This window comes from Schistocerca piceifrons, chromosome 7, assembly GCF_021461385.2.
Source record: "Schistocerca piceifrons isolate TAMUIC-IGC-003096 chromosome 7, iqSchPice1.1, whole genome shotgun sequence".
NCBI classification, from domain to species: domain Eukaryota; kingdom Metazoa; phylum Arthropoda; class Insecta; order Orthoptera; family Acrididae; genus Schistocerca; species Schistocerca piceifrons.
In genome coordinates this window covers 46964436-46982311 of record NC_060144.1, presented here as the reverse complement: position 1 = coordinate 46982311, position 17876 = coordinate 46964436, and the positions used below count along the sequence as shown (strand labels likewise).

Sequence of the window (17876 nt, the reverse complement as noted above, 5' to 3'; positions counted from 1 at the left end):
TAACTCAAATACAATAAAAAAGACTGTCGCAGAAGTGAAAATTGCATGTGATATCGCAAATATGAATAGATACGAACAGACAAACACGGCAATTAAAGTAAAGAAGTCGATTATAGATGAAATGCACTCTGCTCACAAGAACAGAAACGAACTACTAACTCTTAAGGGCTTGAATAAGAAGTTAGAATCACGTAAGGCTATCGTCACAAAGGCAGATAAGGGCGGCACTATGGTTTTAATACACGATACAGACTATATAGAGAAAACTGAAAAGTTCTTTATGGAAAACGGAATAGTAGAAGTCAAGAAAGATCCAACCAAGAAATTTCAAACAGAAATAAGGAAACAAATAGATAACAGTGTGTTTCTATTCACAGAGGAGGAAAAGTTTAAACTGAAAGTAATGAATCCGCGAATCCCCGAATTACGATCACAAATAAAGCTCCATAAAGTTGAAAAATCGATTCGCCCAATCGTTAATAACACCAGCAGCCCAAGTTATAAATTAAATAAAGAGCTAAATAACAGATTGAGGGCGGCATATACATATCGTCGGACTTTCAACATTAGCAACAGCTACGAATTTGCCGAGCAAATTAAAGACGTACTTATACCTCAGAATGCGTCACTAGCTTCATTGGATATCACCAATCTGTACACAAACATTCCCGTAAAAGAAACGATTGAGATCATTAAGAACAATCTCCTCACTCATGGTAAATTGGCACTGGGGGAAGTGATTGAACTAGTGGAAATGTTGGAACATGTCTTGTCGTTCAATTACTTTACTTTCAATGGTAAAATTTATCAACAGAAAGACGGGCTGGCAATGGGGAACAGTTTAGCTGGGACGCTGGCTGACATTTTTGTAAATCACTTAGAAAACAAATTCTTTGATGAAAATCCCAATATCGCTGAGAAAATTGTATATTACAGGAGATATGTGGACGACTCCATTTTATTATACAAAGGAGATAAAAATGATATCGAAAACTTAGCACAAAAAATGAGCTCTCAACACCCGAAAATTAAATTCACCATGGAATTTGAAGAAAACAACCGTATAGATTACTTAGATTTAACACTAATAAAGAAAAATGGGAAGCATGAATTTAGCATATTCAGAAAACCTACGTGTACAGATCTAGTTATCAACGAGCGCTCTTGTCACCCACCGCGATACAAATGGGCATATTTTACTTCGATGGTATACAGGCTACTAAGATTGCCACTAAGCCAACACGAAGTAGAAAAGGAGTTAAGTATTTTAAAACAAGTGGCCGTAGCGAACGGATATACGTGTAAGCAGGTGATGAATATTTATAGGAAGATAAAGAAGAGGCAAATGGAACAAACAGAAGGAAGGCAAGTAGCAGTTAAGAGGAATAACAAGAAAAAATATGTAGCTCTCACTTACAATGGAAGAATTGCAGACAAAATTGAAAGATGCTTCCGTAAATCCGACGTTAAAATAGGGTTCCGAACAAATAACACGTTAAAATTGAAGCTCCGGCATAGAATATGTAATAGTAGGAATAAATTTCAGGATTCAGGTGTATATAAAATCAAATGTAATGACTGCTGTAAACAATATATAGGGCAGACTGGTAGGAACTTTGAAACCAGATTCAGGGAGCACACCTACTCTCAAAACAAAACAGCTTTTGGGGCGCATATGGCTGCGACAAAGCACTCAGTCACGAATATTGAAAACAACTTAGACATCCTGCATAGAGCTCACAAGGGACGGTTCCTTGACATTTTAGAAGAGATCGAAATATACACCCATAAAAACAAAGATCCGGATTTAATCCTCAACGAACAAAGCGAATTCAATCATAACGCCTATTTTAGCATTTATGACGACCTACTAAGATGACAACTGTTGAGTATGGAGATCCAGGCCGAGGGATGAGAGATGGTGCGCGGTGGAGAAGCCGGAAGACGCGTGCAACGCCTGGCGTCGTTGACGGGGCCCTCCTGTGCGGCCCTCTTGCCCGCGGCGATGGACAGCAGACGACTGAGCGGCCGCGGCACAACACCAAAGTGGCGGGAACCACGGAAGCAGACCGTAGAAGAAAACAAATTCACACCAGCACCATAGATATATAAATCGCCCTATGCCTGTTAGATCGTATAAAAATGATAATTTTACTGTTTTTTAATCCTGACAAGTACAGATTTTAGCTTTGACATCTACATATTTTAATTAAATATTTTTAATATAAAAAAGATCTACTGAATACAGTATGTGCAAATGTAATGTAACAAATGTACCAGACGCCACCTGTCGGTAATAGTGTCATAATTAATATAAATGACGTGCACTCTGCCAACCAATTTTATGTGACGTAGCATGTGAAAGTTGCTGAATTGGACGGGTTACTTCTGTAACTTAAATATCAGGTACGTTCTGGTACATTTGATGTTGATAAGATAGGATGAAAAAGATTTGCTTTCGTGAAATAGTAAATTAGTAAAATTATTTTTACAGATCTGAAGATGGTTCTGAATGAACCGAAACCGGTCATATGAATAATAAAAAAAAATTTGCAATCAAGACGGATTTAAAGTAACATAAAATCACTGATTGCTGTTATCCCATAAGACATTATGTCTGTTTTTGCAAACTTTGTAAACCATTATTCGTTACTTTGCTGTCCAAATAGCAAACTCACCCACTACTTTTAGTGTCTTGTTTCTAATCTAATTCCCAGGAGCATCGCCTGATTTAATCCGACCACATCCCAGTACCGTGTTTCACTTTTATCGATGTTCATCTCATAACCTCTTTTAATAGTATCCGTTCCGATCAACTTTTCTTCCAAGCCTTTTCTGACGGAATTCCAATGTCATCGGCAAACCTCAAAGTTTTTATTTCATGTCCCTGAACTTTTTAAATAGCTCCTTGGTTCTTTCACAACTAGCTCAGTGTACGGATTGAATGCATCGGGGATAAGCTACAAGTTTTTCATACTGCATTCTCAACCACTACTTGACTTCCATATCCCTTTACTCTTACGAAGCACTCTGGTTTCTGTGCAACTCGTAGGGAACCTTTCGCTCGCCATAATTCATCTGTGCTAGCTTAGAATTTCAAAGAGAGTTTTCCAGTCAACATTGTCGAAAACTTTGTGTATCTCTACATACTTTATAAACCTAAGTCGTAGGGTTCCTCAAAGTTTTTATTTCTTTTCCATGGATTTTAAATCCTACTCCATATTTTTCTTTTGTTTCCTTTAGTGCTTGCTCAATATACAGATTGAATAACGTCTGGGAGAGGCTACAACCCTGTCTCACTCCCTTCCCAACCACTGCTTCACTTTCATGTCCCTCGACTTTTATAACTGCCATCTGGTTTCTGTACAAATTGTAAAGAGCCTTTCGCTCCCTGTACTTTACCCCTGCCACCTTCAGAATTTGAAAGAGAGTATTCCAATCAACATTGTCAAAAGCTTTCTCTAAGTCTACAAATGCTAGAAAGGTAGGTTTGCCTTTCCTTAATCTATTTTCTAAGATAAGTCGTAGAGTCAGTATTGCCTCACGTGTTCTAACATTTCTACGGAATTCATACTGATCTTCCCCGAGGTCGGCTTCTACCAGTTTTTCCATTCGTCTGTAAAGAATTCGCGTTAGTATTTTGCAGCAGTGGCTTATTAAACTGATAGTTCGCTAATTTTCACATCTGTCAACACCTGCTTTCTTTGGGATTGGAATTATTATATTCTTCTTGAAGTCTGAGGGTATTTCGCCTGTCTCATAGATCTTGCTCACCAGATGGTAGAGTTTTGTCAGGACTGGCTCTCCCAAGGCTGTCAGTAGTTCTAATGGAATGTTGATTACTCCCGGGGCCTTGTTTCGAGTCAGGTCTTTCAGTGCTCTGTCAAACTCTTCACGCAGTATCATATCTCCCATTTCATCGTCATCTACATCCTCTTCCATTTCTATAATATTGTCCTTAAGAACATCGTCCTTCTATAGACCCTCTATATACTCCTTCCACCTTTCTGCTTTCCCTTCTTTGCTTAGAACTGGGTTTCCACCCGATCTCTTGATATTCATGCAAGTGGTTCTCTTTTCTCCAAAGGTATCTTTAATTTTCCTGTAGGCAGTATCTATTTTACCCCTAGTGAGATAAGCCTCTACATCCTTAAATTTCAGTACTGTGTCTCCTGTTGCTACATTTTTGCAGAAGTTCTTATCTTTGTTGACGGGTGCAAAACGCACTTGATGCGAATTATCCGCCAGTAAAGGTGATAAGCCGCTTTGTAATTTTAAAGGCAATCTAGATCCAAGAAATCTGGATGTTTACCTTATTTCACGCGGATATAGCATAACTTACGTGGGACAGACTTTTACAGTAGGGGGAAGAGGTGTAAGGAACATGAGCGGCATATTCGATTGAAACAACCAAGCAAATCTGTTCTCACCGAGCACTGCCTCGAATACAATAATGGAACGAAATCCTATGAGAACAGTATTGTGATGCAGACGTCACGTTTCTAGGACAACGGAATTAAGGACTCTATCGAATGAAGGTTGTGGCAGAACTTGATTAACTGAGCCAGTTGTTTCGTTTTAAACCAGGAATAGGATTCGATACTCAGTTCATTGAGATTCCGCCGGCCATCGCATCCGTTAGAGCTGGAAAATGGTAAGGGAATTTCCGTTTCACGGAGTATCAGTGCGCGCTCGCTTTGCTACTAGCAAAAAGCAATAACACATTTTATTTGCTTTCGTGAATCTTTTGTGTGCAGCGCTTTATGATCGAAAGAAAAGGCAAGATTAGTGATATATGGAAGAATACTGAGCTAAGAATTCAAGGAAAGCCGTATGTGACAAACGGTTGGCAGTTGCTCAGAAAGAACCACCACAACCTGATGCAAGTTGGAATCATCGTAATTTAACTGTATATTGTGCAGCATAATGAAATAAAAAATATAGTGTAATTTTCACGTTTAAACTGCACTATCTTCCCATCCTAGGAAATATTCAGCGCCTTCTATTGACCAACAAATAATATGCTGAATAAAAAGAAGGACCTATCTGCCATGGACGATTTTTTCGAAGTAAAATGCAGGGAATTTTACTTCTCGTTGGGATAGGGACGTCAATACTGCGTTCTTTGTTACTGCTCAGAAATAAATGAGGAGAAGCTGTTGCCATTCCGTAGTTATTTGGAAATGACCAATGACGCTTACATCTTTACTAAAATTTTCGTTGATATGTTTTCTGTACTTCTGAGTGCGCCTCCGCAGCCAAATGGTCAACGTGTCTGATTGTCCATGCGGAGGAACCGGATTTGATTCCCCTTACTGCCAGGGATGTTTTCCTGGTTGGAGTACTAGAACGGGTCTTCTCACCCTGTGATGCAAAGTGAGGAGCTACTTACCCGAGTAGTAGCGGCACCATGTCTGTTAATCTAACAACGTCCGGGAGGCGATGTGTTGATCCCGACCCCTCCATAAGGCCTCCAAAGGACGCAGTTGGCTAATGGGTGACACGATGGTCGGTCTGGTCCGATTGGCTCCTTTTTTATAAAAACAAAAAGCTTTTAAACTTATTACACTTTTCAAATTCTTCTTCTGTCAGACTTCACAAATGATGTGGAGCTATCATAATTTGTATTGCTCCTAATAAAACGATTACTCACAATTCTTCCATATTTTCTTACATCCTGACATTTCACTCTTTCATTGTTACCCCGTTTCCAATCAACAATTTTTCGCAGTCTAGTTGTAGTCCTGGCAACGAGTACACACAAGAGCACAACATGCAGCACATCGAGAAGACGACTGCAGCGCCGTCGAAACATCGTGCATAAAAATGAAGTCTGTAACTCGGCTGTAAACCCGAAACTACACCATTAAAGCGCATCGTGATCCGTACACGGCGACCTAGTGGTTGTGGCACGATGACGGTCTTGACACTGAGTGACTACCATATCGGATAGTTACTGTCACAGACGACTGAGCCGACCGGAGTGGCCGAGCGGTTCAAGGCGCTTAAGTCTGGAACCGCGCGACCGCTACGGTCGCAGGTTCGAATCCTGCCTCGGGCATGGATGTGTGTGATGTCCTTAGGTTAGTTAGGTTTAAGTAGTTCTAAGTTCTAGGGGACTGATGATCTCAGAAGTTTAAGTCCCATAGTGCTCAGAGCCATTTGAACCATTTTGAACGGACGATTGGATGTAGTCGGCCGTGATGAGCCTTGTTTGTGAGGTACTCCAGTTTTTTCTTTGTTTTTAATTTTCCAGGTGACCTAATTTACAAAACGTCATAGAGGTACGCGGTCCAACAAAAACGCGAAGCAACCAGAAGACATGGCTGGATGTCTTTGTAACTTCGAGGGGTGCGCACGACTGGCGAGTTTATTTAATGATTATGAGTTGCGATTTCTGTGAAGAGTAGAACAGCCACAGGAGCGCATTATTGTTGTTCGCGTTTCATGTTACTACCAAGACTAGTAGGTTAAATAAGGAGTGTGAAGAGTGCCAGGTGTTGAGTGATCACTGTGAAGGACACGTAGTTGCCGCATACTCGTGTGAGACAGCGTTATCAGCACAAGGAGAATTTGAAATGGCCCTCTTTGTGGGTCTCCATTTTGTCGAAACGAGCAATATCCAGTTCGGATGTCACAGTGGCCCGACTCCATGGGATGTGAGGGCAGACGTGTTCGTCGTCAGGATTCCAGACGACAGCGTGTGGCCACCACAGGCGGTGATCACCGATTTGTGTACCAAACCTATCATAACCCCTCAACACCTGCGCCTGCCAGCCGAGAGTAAATACCATTGGTCAGAGACTGGGAACAACCAGAACAGGGAATTACCATCCCATCAGTAGGCTGACGTTAACGTCACAACACAGAGAACTTCTCTTATAGCCGTCCCATGACTGGAAAGCGCGGACTCCTGAAGAGTGAGGTCGCATTGTGTTCAGCGATGAATCGCGGTTCTGCGCCTCCCTGATTGTCCATCGTCAGCGAGTATGGCGGCGACATTTCAGTGTTTTTGGAGCCGCAGCGCTGATACTCCAATTGTCATGATGTTGGGAGCCATCACGTACGACTTTCTGCGTTCGTGTGTTACCTCTCATGTGCACTATCTTTTTTTCAACAGGAAAATGCTCGTTCTCACTTGGCACATGTCTCTACGAACTGTCTGCAAGATGTTAAGGTATTCCTGTGGCCACCAACATCCCCAGATCTGTCCCCAATAGAACCCCTCAGGGACCCAAATTCTTTACTTGCTGCAGGCTTGACCGTGGGGTTCCTGAGCTGGGGACTGGGATGTGTCACCAGTATCACCAGTACTCTGTCACTGTAACCTCTGTCCATGGTTTAAGGACCACCATGCGGCGCTGAGGTGAAACGTTGTGTGTCATAGGGAATGGGGATCTTGGCTCGATTGCCCGGATCGCGAGGACGGAAAAAAACCACTATAAAAAAACCACTCACCCTCAAGGTGCGCTGCGCATCTATGAGGTACAAGGCTGTTGAGGTGGAGCAGTCATTAGTGGGCAACTTCTGCCGCACCTCAGTTGTATAAGGCTTACTCAGGCATGTAGGGATCTGTATGAGTGGACCCTTATTTTGCATGTTGCTCATCAGACCAAGATGCAACCCTCGAAATCTCCTTTTCCTCTCAGCATGATGGGAGTATGGCTTAGGAGTACTCACACCCAATCATCCAAACGAATGAAGGAGGGTACCCCACCTAATTATCACAGTCAGTCAGACATTAGTAACAGAATTAAAGGAGTCGTAAATCAAGATGTGTTTCTGATAATTAAGAGGAAGGAGTGCAGGTCTGAAAAAGTGTCCCCCTTCTATATCCATAAAGGCTTGGAAGGACTTGCTGGCACCTATCAAACGTTTACATAAGGTTTCTTGTTGGTCGAAACTGACTGGTCAAAGCAGGTTGAATTTGTTAAGAAATCACACAAACGTGAATATAATATCGTTGTTGAGATCCACACTTCTCTCAGCTCAAGCAAAAATGTGCTCAGGAACTGTGATATCGTGGACTTGGACGTAGTGGAGCTGAAACAAGAATGGGCATCCAAGGGGATAGTGGATTTGGAGCAACGAACATTAAGGCATAATGCAGAAGCTGCCACTTTCATTGTCACACTCAATTGTCCACCACTGCCTGAACATGCTATGCCAGGCTTCGACTTTAAATTAGGCCTTACGTACCAAACCCTATACAATGCTATAAATGTCAACGTTTTGGCCATACAACCAAGAGTTGCGGCAGTGAAGCGACCTGTGCGAACTGCAGAAACGCAGCCAACTACACTGTGACGGGCTGCTGATCTCCAGCAATCTGCATCAACTGCTCTAGGAATCACCCAATCTGGAACCAATACTGCCTTGTTTCTGCTGAGGAACACAAAATACAGGAAATAAAAGTGCCCAAGTGGACCACCTATCCCAAAGCCAAAAAAGAATATAAGGCGACGAAACCCTTTGTTTTTGCCACTTCTTCTGCTTCCACGGTGCAGAAATGAGCTGGAAAAAGAGTCACTGGAACATCGTTACAGCACCAGGCATGAAGACGATGTGATTAGGTAAAAAATTCAAGGTAAAATACAGAAGTGACAAAATACACTCCTGGAAATGGAAAAAAGAACACATTGACACCGTTGTGTCAGACCCACCATACTTGCTCCGGACACTGCGAGAGGGCTGTACAAGCAATGATCACACGCACGGCACAGCGGACACACCAGGAACCGCGGTGTTGGCCGTCGAATCGCGCTAGCTGCGCAGCATTTGTGCACCGCCGCCGTCAGTGTCAGCCAGTTTGCCGTGGCATACGGAGCTCCATCGCAGTCTTTAACACTGGTAGCATGCCACGACAGCGTGGACGTCAACCGTATGTGCAGTTGACGGACTTTGAGCGAGGGCGTATAGTGGGCATGCGGGAGGCCGGGTGGACGTACCGCCGAATTGCTCAACACGTGGGGCGTGAGGTCTCCACAGTACATCGATGTTGTCGCCAGTGGTCGGCGGGAGGTGCACGTGCCCGTCGACCTGGGACCGGACCGCAGCGACGCACGGATGCGCGCCAAGACCGTAGGATCCTACGCAGTGCCGTAGGGGACCGCACCGCCACTTCCCAGCAAATTAGGGACACTGTTGCTCCTGGGGTATCGGCGAGGACCATTCGCAACCGTCTCCATGAAGCTGGGCTACGGTCCCGCACACCGTTAGGCCGTCTTCCGCTCACGCCCCAACATCGTGCAGCCCGCCTCCAGTGGTGTCGCGACAGGCGTGAATGGAGGGACGAATGGAGACGTGTCGTCTTCAGCGATGAGAGTCGCTTCTGCCTTGGTGCCAATGATGGTCGTATGCGTGTTTGGCGCCGTGCAGGTGAGCGCCACAATCAGGACTGCATACGACCGAGGCACACAGCGCCAACACCCGGCATCATGGTGTGGGGAGCGATCTCCTACACTGACCGTACACCACTGGTGATCGTCGAGGGGACACTGAATAGTGCACGGTACATCCAAACCGTCATCGAACCCATCGTTCTACCATTCCTAGACCGGCAAGGGAACTTGCTGTTCCAACAGGACAATGCACGTCCGCATGTATCCCGTGCCACCCAATGTGCTCTAGAAGGTGTAAGTCAACTACCCTGGCCAGCAAGATCTCCGGATCTGTCCCCCATTGAGCATGTTTGGGACTGGATGAAGCGTCGTCTCACGCGGTCTGCACGTCCAGCACGAACGCTGGTCCAACTGAGGCGCCAGGTGGAAATGGCATGGCAAGCCGTTCCACAGGACTACATCCAGCATCTCTACGATCGTCTCCATGGGAGAATAGCAGCCTGCATTGCTGCGAAAGGTGGATATACACTGTACTAGTGCCGACATTGTGCATGCTCTGTTGCCTGTGTCTATGTGCCTGTGGTTCTGTCAGTGTGATCATGTGATGTATCTGACCCCAGGAATGTGTCAATAAAGTTTCCCCTTCCTGGGACAATGAATTCACGGTGTTCTTATTTCAATTTCCAGGAGTGTATTTTACGGTCGACATCACCAATTGTTTGATTTCATCAAATCCCTTAATGCAAGGGGAGAATGATTCGCTAAAAGATATGGCAGACAAAATTGATTCTGTAAAACGAAAGTTAATTCTGTGTGAAACTCAGCTTCAAGTTCATCATATGGAACAATTCTCGTAACTCAGTTCACTCATTTCTCGACCAGACGTGTCCATCTTCGTTTCAGTACTTGAAAAGTTTCGTCATACGTTCTGAAAGAGATTTCAAGACTTTGCGCATTGAAGACGTTGTCAGATCATTCTCTCTAGTAGCTGCTGAAGTACCTCCTCATTACCTCCGACTTGAGCTGATAGACGTACACTTTAGCACATGACTGAATGACCTGTTAGTCCAATGCCAGAATTTACCAGGATCTTATAAAATGTTATCCCAACAGCTACATCCCCAACTGCACAAACAAGTCGGTGAAGGTAGTTCGCTGTTGGTGTGCAAACGGTTTTTTTTTTCTGTTGTGAAATTGAGAAAGTGACCCCAACGTATGACTTTAACACGTTTTAACCTGCTTAACACCATGTATTTGTATCACAAATTACAGTTTTAGGTATATTACATACTAGCTTCGTGACGGCTGCTTCGTTCACTTAGTCCGTATGATCTGCACCGATTTTATTCTTTTTCTTTAAGAAAATTTTAATGTTGTTCATAAATTGCACTGCCTTCTAAACGTTACACGCTAATTAAGGCCGCAGAAGGATGGTATTTTCCGAATGGACTTCTGACCACAAAGCGATTCTGGTAGTTGGAGTGGAAGTTTTTTGTTAATCGCCCCTTTTACGTTCTTGTGGTGATATTTCTGTAGGAACTTTCGTCCGCTACCACATATTTCTTTCCATCTAACCGAGAAGTGAAATAGAAATTTTCATATATTTAGTGCTTGTATTGTTTTGATAGAACGAAATATTTTCTTAATAACTTTCATCCCCTATTTCACCCTCTTAGTGGTTTTCCCAAAAACGGTGCAACACAAATTTTTTATTACTAACAGAGAATCCAAATAGAAGTTTTCATAAATATAGCTTTCAAAATGTTTTCATTATGAAAAAATTTCATAGTTTTTCATCCCATATTTAACTCCATTAGGGGGCTGAATTTTCAAAAACATCGTAACACCTGTTTCTCTATTTCTAATCGATAAGTCAAATACCAGTTTAAATAGATCTACCTTTCAAAATGCTTTAGTAGTCCTTTGGTAATGAATTTTTTCCACTAAAAGTTTCACCCATTATTTTACTGCTTTAGTGGTTTGATTTCCAGAAGTGCTAAAACACGCCAATTTTCGTAGTTCTAACTTCAAAATTGCCTTAATAGGGACACATTTTCAAAAAACCCTGTTTTACCCATTTCTGGAGTGGAATTTTGAACAAATAAACTATACCTGCAGTGTAAGATCCACGCCCTCTCCAAATTTCAATTTTCTATCGTTAGCGGTTTGGGCTAGGCGATGATGAGTCAGTGAGTGAGTCACTCTGTTAGTGCATTGCCTTTTATATATATTTCCTGTGTAGCTTTTGAATCACGTTCTACAGTTTACATTTTGTCTCGAAAGTTTTTTTCTATTAATTCCACATCCATCGGCGTCGATATGTTGAATGCATGGCATGTTATTTATTTTTCCTATGTCATACTTTTGTGTGTATGAACATGTCCGTAGTATTTAGACTAAGTTTTCTGATGTCTGCTGACATGTTTGATAATTTTGTCTTTTGCGGGGAGAAGATTTGGCCTCAAAGTCCTTTGTTCTACCTTCAGGATGTTTTCCAAATTGCCTGTTGTGTTGTGAATGAAAGTTTCACTTGCGTACAGAACTTCAGGTTTGATCACGGTAGTGTAGTGTCTAACCTATGTATGTGCGGACCGTACTTCTTGTTGTAGACGTGTGTGTTCTCCCTTACGCTCTGTTGAGTATCTGTGATCTAACTATGTGTGCTTCCTTTTCGAGCCCCGCTGGAGTTTCCCGAGCCGGCCGGTGTGGCCGAGCGGTTCTAGGCGCGGAAAGTCTGATACCGTGCGATCGCTACGGTCGCAGGTTCGAATCCTGCCTCGGGCATGGATATGTGTGATGTCCTTAGGTTAGTTAGGTTTAAGTAGCTCTAAGTTCTAGGGGACTGATGACCTCAGATGTTAAGTCCCATAGTGCTCAGAGCCATTCGTGTTCAGTTTCTGAAAGTTAAATTTAGTGCAAATGAACTCAGCTTCTTCAGGAGCTTTCTCAGCGCATTCGTTGAGGACTTCTATCTATTTGCTGTTTTTCAATATCCGGTAGTATCGCTGGAAGTCGTTTATATCGTGCGTAAAAATGTATATAATATTAATTATTTGTTCGCGGGTCAGAAATATACAAATACACTGACAGACAAACAAACCAGAAACAGAAAAATTAGACTAGGAAAATACAGTATCTTCGTATCGTGCATACTCAGAACTTCGTCACCTCCAAGGCAGTCGAGATGCCATGAATAGTACCATCCTCTTTGCAAGATGTTAAGCACAAAAGGCATGGGACCATGTGCAGTTCGCTCGCCCACATTCACAGCAAGTGTCATAAAAATTAAAGCTCCATTGTACATTTTGTCCTATCATCATTCCATTCTGGATCGTCATCTTATTAGCGACCTCCATACCATACAGCTGTCACTGTGTCCAAGGTTAACTTGCTCGGCTGATGTCGTCCATCTGTAGTGTTGATGTATTCACTCATCTTCCTCCACAGTTCTAGCTTCGCCTTCTCGGGAGGCCCGCTAAGATTGTTAGATAATCTTCCTCAATCTCAGCCGTTGACATGAACCGTAATGCCACAGGTGGGTGCTTAGAGTCTATTCTTACCAAGAGATGGCAACGCTGTTCCACCAAGGTGATAAAGTTGGAGTCGGTTTGAGGTAACCTGTAACTGGCCTGCATGTTTCATTGAGCGCTGTACGCATTCTTCTGGTACACGATGATCTGTGCTATACCGGAGAGACACATTTGGCAGAGGAAAAACACAGTGCCCTTGAAAGCGCACAGATTAAAAAATCTGTGAGCTCCATTTTGACCGTGCCAGCTTAGGAATCAGACGTTTCGCTTCTAGATTTTTAGTTTTGTAGTTCTTGCAGTGGTTTTTCGAAGAGTTTTGTCAAGCGTTATCCCTAGTTTCCAGTATCACAATGGCGTAATTGAGTTCCAGACCATATTATATGCGGTCGTTGGTCATTGGTGTAGAAGTTGAAGCGAGCGTCTGTGTTCCGTAGTTGGAATGCACAGGCATGTGCCTTAGCAGCTCCTGGTCCTACGTCGTTCCAATTACGGTACACTGATAGGGTTCTTAGGTCGTCCAAGCTGTTGTTCTGTGCAGCAAGGCTAGATCTTCTGAAGAATGGAGGATGCTTCTTGTACTTGGAGTCAGCGGTTGGTCGTTGGTGTAGAAGAGAAGCGGAGCTAGAACACTTCGCTGAGATGGACTGTTCTTCTGTGCTGGCCAGCGATTACGTTGCGCCTGGAACTCAGCAAAAACCCAGGATTTTGCAGAAGAGTGCTGCCATATTAAGTGAGACATAGATCTTTTAGTAACCTGTACTATTTAGCATGTAGTAGTCAATGAGTGACAGCTTTCATATGCAAAACGTCCGTGACGTTCAATGTTCAGCAATAAGTAGGATATAATGTGTACTGGAAATTCGGAAATAAAGATACTATCCTGACGGTCCTTTGGCAAAAGTAATAAATGAGGCTGCAGGTACTGAAGAGGGTATCTGTTGATGAAAGGAACAGGCGAATGCATGTTACACTTTGTGTTCTTCTTTGCAGGCAAGATGAAAGCCACTGTCTTCGTTCTCGGGCTTCTGTTCGCTGTGCATGGGACTCTTTCGTCCCGAATCCTCTTCATACAAACTTCGCCGTCAATAAGTCACGCCTCCCCAATAAATAAGATAATAGAGTCTCTGCTGCGCAGGGGCCACCACGTCACCCACATATCTGCTGATCTTCTCGAGGTAAGACCTTTGTTATCGTCGGACGTGAAAGTCTACTTCATCCACTTACTTAGTTTGTACTGTTGTTCAAAAAGTCTTCAATCTTATATGTTAAGTGGTTGTCACTCTGACTAGACGAGTCAACAATAGCTTCAGAGGAGCCGCCACAGACTCACAGCAAAAACTTTAAGGAAGTATTCGAAGTTATAAGTACACATTAAGATGATCCCATTACCAGGATCTATACTACAAGGGAAACACAAATTGTTACATCGCATTATTACACATACTAATTGTGGCCGTGCGGTTCTAGGCGCTTCAGTCTGGAACCGTGTGACCGCTCCGGTCGCAGGTTCGAATCCTGCCTCGGGCATGGATGTGTGTGATGTCCTTAGGTTACTTAAGTTTAAGTAGTTCTAAGTTCTAGGGGACTGATGACCACAGATGTTATGTCCCATAGTGCTCAGAGCCATTTGAACCTTTTTTTTTTGTTGTTGTATGTAACAGAAACCTGTCTATATTTATATGTAGTATGACATACCTTATTATTAATAAATCTTTAGACACAGTTAATAATATAATGAAAGCAGTAAATGTGTAAGACTCTCTAACGTGGTATAACGTTCATAATTACCGGTGGCGCTTAACGATCTGACAGAGCTTTGTTGACCAACGAAAGCCAACTGCCAATCACATGCCAAACATTGTTACATTTACATAACTGCCGTCGATACAAAAATCGTTGAACTTCTGTATGTCATGGCACAACAAAACCTGAAAACAAGCAATCCTACACCTCTTTTAGAATATTAGCGTGTATTGATATGTGACTGAACGTAATAATAATTAATATACCATGTTATATGCTCAATGCTTGGGAAGCAATCGAATACTCATAACTGACGCATGACCCACGTTTCAAAATATGCTTACATTATGTAAATAAATCACACATTTGCACTGCTGGTGTGTCTCACTCTGTACTAATACCGTGCTACACATGTACTACGGAGCCAGGACATAATGACCACTGCCCACCGCGACGTCTAATGCCCCCTGTTGGTGTTACGGGCACGTGACGTGGTAACAAAAGTATGTAGGCGGAGCAGACACGGACGAGGGACAACCCTAGCGAAGACATGGGCTACAAGTGGGGAAACCCATGGAGAAGAGCGATTTTGACAAAGGCCAAATAATTATTACGCAGAGCCCCGTGAACGAGTATCTCAAAAACGATGACGCTGGTCGAGTGTTAACGTGTTACTGTCTGAAGCCTCTACGAAAAGAGGTGGAAGGACAGTGAAAGTACCGCTAGGCGCTAAACGGTTGGACGTTGACAACTCTTCACAGAACGTGGAGTTCGGAGGCTTGTCTGCTCTGTAAAATAGGATAGATGATGATCTGTGGCATTCCTGCCGAAAGAGCGCAATGCTAGTCAACGCACAAGTGTTTCGGGGCACACCGTTCATGCTGAATATGGAGCTCCGCAGTAGACCACCCTTACGTGTTCACACGTTAACCCAAAATCGTCAATTACGACTGCAGTGGCCACGGGACCATCGGGATTCGCCGTCGATCAATGGAAAAGTGTCTGCTCTTCGGGTGAATCACATTTTTATTACACTAGGTCGATGGTCGTCTCCACAAACTCCGCCATCGAGGTGAACTGTGTCTCGAAACGTGCAGCACGCCACGGACGCAAGCTGGTGGGAGCAGTATTACGCTATGGGAGACATTCTCCTGCGCTTGCGTGGGGCCTGTGGTAGCAATCGAAGGCACGTTGACAGCTGCGAACCACCTGCATCCCTTCATGCTTGATGCGATGTCACCTATCATGCCATCTGTCAGCAGTATAATTGTCCGTGTATCGGAGCCAGAACCGTGCTCCAGTTGTTTGACTATCATTATAGTGAACTCACGTTAATGTCTCTGCGACCAAACTCACCTGATGTGAATCCTATGGACCCCACCTGTTTCGCTATCTGGTACCACCCCCGCGCAATTAAATGAGCGGCCCGTTATTTACGCGAATTACATGACCTATGCGTAGACGTCTAATGCCGTATACACTGCTGGCCACCGTAAATGCAACACCAAGAAAGACAAGAGGTAGCACAACAAAATTTATTTTGTAGATAACATGTTGACCAAGTATCAAATGATTACGTTTACAGACGTCTGTGACATGTGGTTCCTGCCAGAATCGGTAGCCAGAGTAGCCGCCATTGTTGGAGATCACCGCTGTCACACGTCTCGGCATTGAGTCAAAGATGTGTTCCTGGGGTACAGCAGCCCAAGCAGCTTCCACACGTTGCCAAAGATCATCTGGTGTGGCAGCTGGGGATGTAATCTGAGTCACTCGTTGAGCAACCATGGACCACATGTTTTCTATCGGCAAAAGATGCGGAGAGCGAGCCGGCCAGGGAAGCACTTCAATCTGGTTATTGACGAAGAACCTTTGGACAATGCGTGCCACGTGTGGTCGCGCATTATCCTGTTGAAATATGGCTGTGGCCGAGCCCTGAAGGAAGGACAACTGGCTCCAGCACCTCGGATATGTAGCGCCGGCTATTTAAAGTACCGGCAATGCGTACTAGAGGCGTGCGAGAGTAATATCCAATACCGCCCCATACCATAATACCCGGTGCAAGACCAGTGTGGCTGTGCATAATTCAGCTGTCCAGCATCCTCTCTCCACGGTGTCTCCACACTCGAATCCGACCGTCGTGGTGCTACAGACAGAAGCGTGCCTCGTCAGTAAAGACAACGTCATTCCATTCTGCCGTCCACATCCGTCTGTCATCACACCATTGGCGACGGAGACGTCTGTGGTTCTGCGTCACTGGTAGACGAAGCAATGGACGTCTTGCTGACAGACCACTCTGCTGTAAACGGCGTCGAATGGTACGCGCAGACACTGGATGATGCGTTACAGACGCAATGTGCTGTGCTATGGTTCGGGATGTCACTGAGCGATCCGTCACTGCCATGCGCACAATTTGCCTATCAGCACGTGCAGTGGTGCACCGAGGTGAATGCGATCGACCACGTCGGTCCGTCGTACCCTCCTGCATCCAACGGTCACATATCCGCATTACAGTTGTTTGGTTTCGTCCAACACGACTAGCGATTTCTGTGTATGATAATCCACAATCTCGGTAAGCCACTATCCTTCCTCTGTCGAACTCGGATACTTGATCAAACGGTGTTCGCTGTTGTCTACGAGGCATAACTGATCGTCTTGTGAAACAACCACAAGGTAAACACACGTGCCGAACGTACACTCGTCGCCGGCCGAAGTGGCCGTGCGGTTAAAGGCGCTGCAGTCTGGAACCGCAAGACCGCTACGGTCGCAGGTTCGAATCCTGCCTCGGGCATGGATGTTTGTGATGTCCTTAGGTTAGTTAGGTTTAACTAGTTCTAAGTTCTAGGGGACTAATGACCTCAGCAGTTGAGTCCCATAGTGCTCAGAGCCATTTGAACCATTTTTTGAGCCGTACACTCGTCGAAATCGCCAAGCCTTAAATGGCGCTTTGAGGTGGCGCCACAGGCGCGCGTGATGTGCCTCTGCGCTGAAATTCTAATCAGTTGCATATCTCATCGCTGCAAACCCATGGTGTAAGTTTCACTTGATTCGGATGCTTCCTTCAGGGTGTTGCATTTACGGTGGCCAGCAGTGTACTTGGACAAACATACCAACAAACTGTCAGATTCCTGATACGCAGATTCAGTGACGTATTTCGTTCCAAGGACGGACAAACAAGCTATTAAGCAGGTAGACATAATGTTTTGGCTCATCAGTGTCACGTATATTTGTGAATCATTTATCACGGTAGGTCTGAGAAAGTATA

General features: G+C 44.2%; 1 protein-coding gene across 2 annotated transcripts in view; it reads left to right on the top strand.

Moving 5' to 3' along the window:
• LOC124804803 (UDP-glucosyltransferase 2-like) overlaps positions 1-17876 on the top strand; it is a 126321-nt gene that overhangs the window by 37120 nt on the left and 71325 nt on the right. The window contains exon 2 of one of the 2 annotated variants that reach the window (XM_047265140.1): positions 13862-14046. The exons of the other annotated variant lie outside the window; for it this stretch is intronic. Within the exon in view, the coding sequence (XP_047121096.1) occupies positions 13867-14046 (180 nt within the window). The 5' untranslated portion in view covers positions 13862-13866. The remainder of the gene's footprint in view (positions 1-13861; positions 14047-17876) is intronic. 2 annotated transcript variants of the gene reach the window in all.